The 2,960-nt window shown below is 41.7% G+C and overlaps 1 protein-coding gene across 2 annotated transcripts in view; it reads right to left on the bottom strand.

Annotated features, from left to right (window-relative positions):
* Nucleotides 1-455: 455 nt before the first annotated feature.
* Nucleotides 456-2,960, bottom strand: part of HAUS1 (HAUS augmin like complex subunit 1) — a 25,983-nt gene continuing 23,478 nt past the window's right edge. For both annotated transcript variants that reach the window (XM_017857796.1, XM_017857797.1), the window contains exon 9: nt 456-712. In XM_017857796.1, the coding sequence (XP_017713285.1) occupies nt 662-712 (51 nt within the window). In that variant the 3' untranslated portion in view covers nt 456-661. The remainder of the gene's footprint in view (nt 713-2,960) is intronic.

The following is a 2,960-nucleotide window of genomic DNA, read 5'->3' as shown; positions in this document are numbered from 1 at the left end:
GGATTTTGAGGCCAGCCTGAGCAATATAGCAAGAGCCTGTCTCTTAAAAAGAGGTCAAAACATTAAAACTTCCCTTCAATTTCTTCTAGTACCTTTATTTTAAAATTTTTTATATTTAAATATTTGATTTTTTGGATTATCCTGACATAAGGTGTGAAGTATGGACCTAATGCCAAGTGTTGAATTATCCATCTTTCTACTACTGATTTAAAAGGTCATCTTTTTCATAAACTAAATTCCTGCATATATTAACATTTGGAGGCAGGCAGAGAGCTGATCAAAAAGAATGAAAGCAAACCCCTGGAGAAAGAAGAGCGTGGGAGAAACATACTGGGGAGCTGTGGAACCTTTCCTTTTCACTTTAGCTGACCTAATGAACACATGCACAACTGTTGTAACGTTTGCCTTGTAGAGCTACTGAAGGATTCTTAACCACCAACCACATAGAAACGAAGTAAGAGAAAAGGCTTTTAATATGAAAACTATGTATTTGGGCACAAAAGGCAATACACAGTAAGAAACCATATTCTATCAAATATGACATTCTGTAATCTAAGAATACACAAAAGTTTGTTATTAAGAAATGCCAAGAGGAAAAAGAACTCTGTAAAGTCCTATTTGATTTACTTTGCTAGGGAAAAGGATGTTTATTTGGCTCTTGTCACAGTTCCATCATGTCTACTCTTCTTGTAAGTTCAGCTTCAATGCTATCCTACAGGAAGAAAGACATACCATAAATAAGGACATAAAACAAATGCTCTTTTATTTAATGTTATTTAAAATAAGGGAAGCAAAAAAGGAAACATTAAAACAAAAAATTTTAAAAATACCATTATGAATATCTAATATGTTTTTAGACATTTCCTTGCTTTTACATCTCCCTTCTCTTCCACTGCAAAAGCACTCAGAGTCCTAAGCGATTCTAAGAAACATGTGAAGGGAAGGGAAAAAAAAACCTTTAGAGAGAGAAATCTGTAATGACACATGAATAAATTTTTCTGGCCTTTGCTACTAAAACAATATGCTTCCACAATGTCACTCACATCACTTCTTTTCCGCTTTTTTTTTTTGAGACGCAGTGTCACTCTGTTACCCAGGCTGGAGTGCAGTGGGACGATCTCGGCTCACTCTGCAACCTCTGCCTCCTGGGTTCAAGCAATTCTCTGCCTCAGCCTCCTGAGTAGCTGAGATTACAGGCGCTCAACACTACGCCTGGCTAATTTTTTTGTATTTTTAGTAGAGATGGGGTTTCACCATCTTGGCCTGGTTGGTCTTGAACTCTTGACCTTGTGATCCACCCACCTTGGCCTCCCAAAGTGCTGGGATTACAGGTGTGAGCCACTGCGCCCAGCCTCTTTTCCATTTTCATTGCCACTGTCCTCTTTACTTCTTCTCTGGCCCATATAGGCAAATTGGTTTCTGCAATGTTCTTTCTCCCTCCCCCAATCTACCCTAAACACTGGCTACAGAATAATCTTCCTAACGCACTAGCCTGATCAAAAAGCATAGTTTTGGCCAGGCGTGGTGGCTCACGCCTATAATGCCAGCACTTTGGAAGGCCAAAGCTGGTGGATCACTTGAGGTCAGGAGTTGGAGACTAGCTTGGCCAACATGGTGAAACCCCATCTCTACTAAAAATACAGAAATTTGGCCGAATGCGGTAGCTCACGCCTGTAATCCCACCACTTTGGGAGGCCAAGGTGGGTGGATCACCTGAAGTCAAGAGTTCGAGACCAGTCTAGCTGATGTGGCGAAACCCCATCTCTACTAAAAATACAAAAATTAGCCGGGCGTGGTGGCAGGTACCTGTAGTTCCAGCTATTCAGGAGGCTGAGACAAGAGAATCGTTTGAACCTGGGAGGTGGAGGTTGCAGTGATCTGAGATCATGCCATTGTACTCCAGCCTGGGCAACAGAGCAAGACTCCATCTCAAAAAAAAATAAAATAAAATAAATAAAAATACAAAAATTAGCCGGGCATGGTGGTATGCACCTGTAATCCCAGCTACTCGGGAGGCTGAGGCATGAGAATTGCTTGAATCTGTGAGACGGAGGTTGCAGTGAGCTAACATCACTGCACTCTAGTCTGGAAGATAGAGCAAGACTCTTTCTCAAAAAATAAAAAATAAAAAGCATAGCTTTGATCATATTTCTCTTGAGTTTAAAAAACAAGGAAACACACAGCAGCTTTCCATGGTCTCTACATCCTCTAAGTTCAGCACTCTTTACATACTAAGGCCCTCTACATCATAAACCAATGAACTTTTTCCAACTCTATCTTACATTTCATGCTTCTAAGCAGCTGGAACTTATCACTTGCTACAGCTTGAATAAGTCCTCCATTTTTCAGCTTATATGACTTTGCAAATTATTTTTGCCTAGACTATTCTGTATGTCTCAATATATCCCCCTTTTTCTACTAGGGAAATCTACACAAAATTTTAAAAGGCTAAAATACTACTATGTGTTTTGTTTGTTTGTTTTTGAGACGAAGTCTTGCTCTGTCCCCCAGGCTGAGTGCAGTGGCGCGATCTTGGTTCACTGCAACCTCCACCTCCCAGGTTCGAGCGATTCTCCTGCCTCAGCCTCCCGAATAGCTGGGATTACAGGCACACATCACCACGCCCAGCTTATTTCTGTATTTTTAGTAGAGACAGGGTTTCCCCATGTTGGCCAGGCTGGTCTTGAACTCCTGACCTCTGGTGATCTGCCCGCCTCAGCCTCCCAAAGTGCTGAGATTACAGATGTGAGCCACCGTGCCCAGTTACTATGTGTTTTTTAATGGAAAAAATATATACACACATACACAACCAAAAAAGTATTAAAAGCTTCAGGAGAGGCCGGGCGTGGTGGCTCAAGCCTGTAATCCCAGCACTTTGGGAGGCTGAGACGGGCGGATCACGAGGTCAGGAGATTGAGACCATCCTGGCTAACACGGTGAAACCCCGTCTCTACTAAAAA

Source organism: Rhinopithecus bieti, unplaced genomic scaffold (assembly GCF_001698545.2).
Source record: "Rhinopithecus bieti isolate Rb0 unplaced genomic scaffold, ASM169854v2 scaffold_42084, whole genome shotgun sequence".
NCBI lineage: Eukaryota > Metazoa > Chordata > Mammalia > Primates > Cercopithecidae > Rhinopithecus > Rhinopithecus bieti.
The sequence above is the reverse complement of the archived record's forward strand: the minus strand, read 5'-3'. Positions and strand labels throughout refer to the sequence as shown.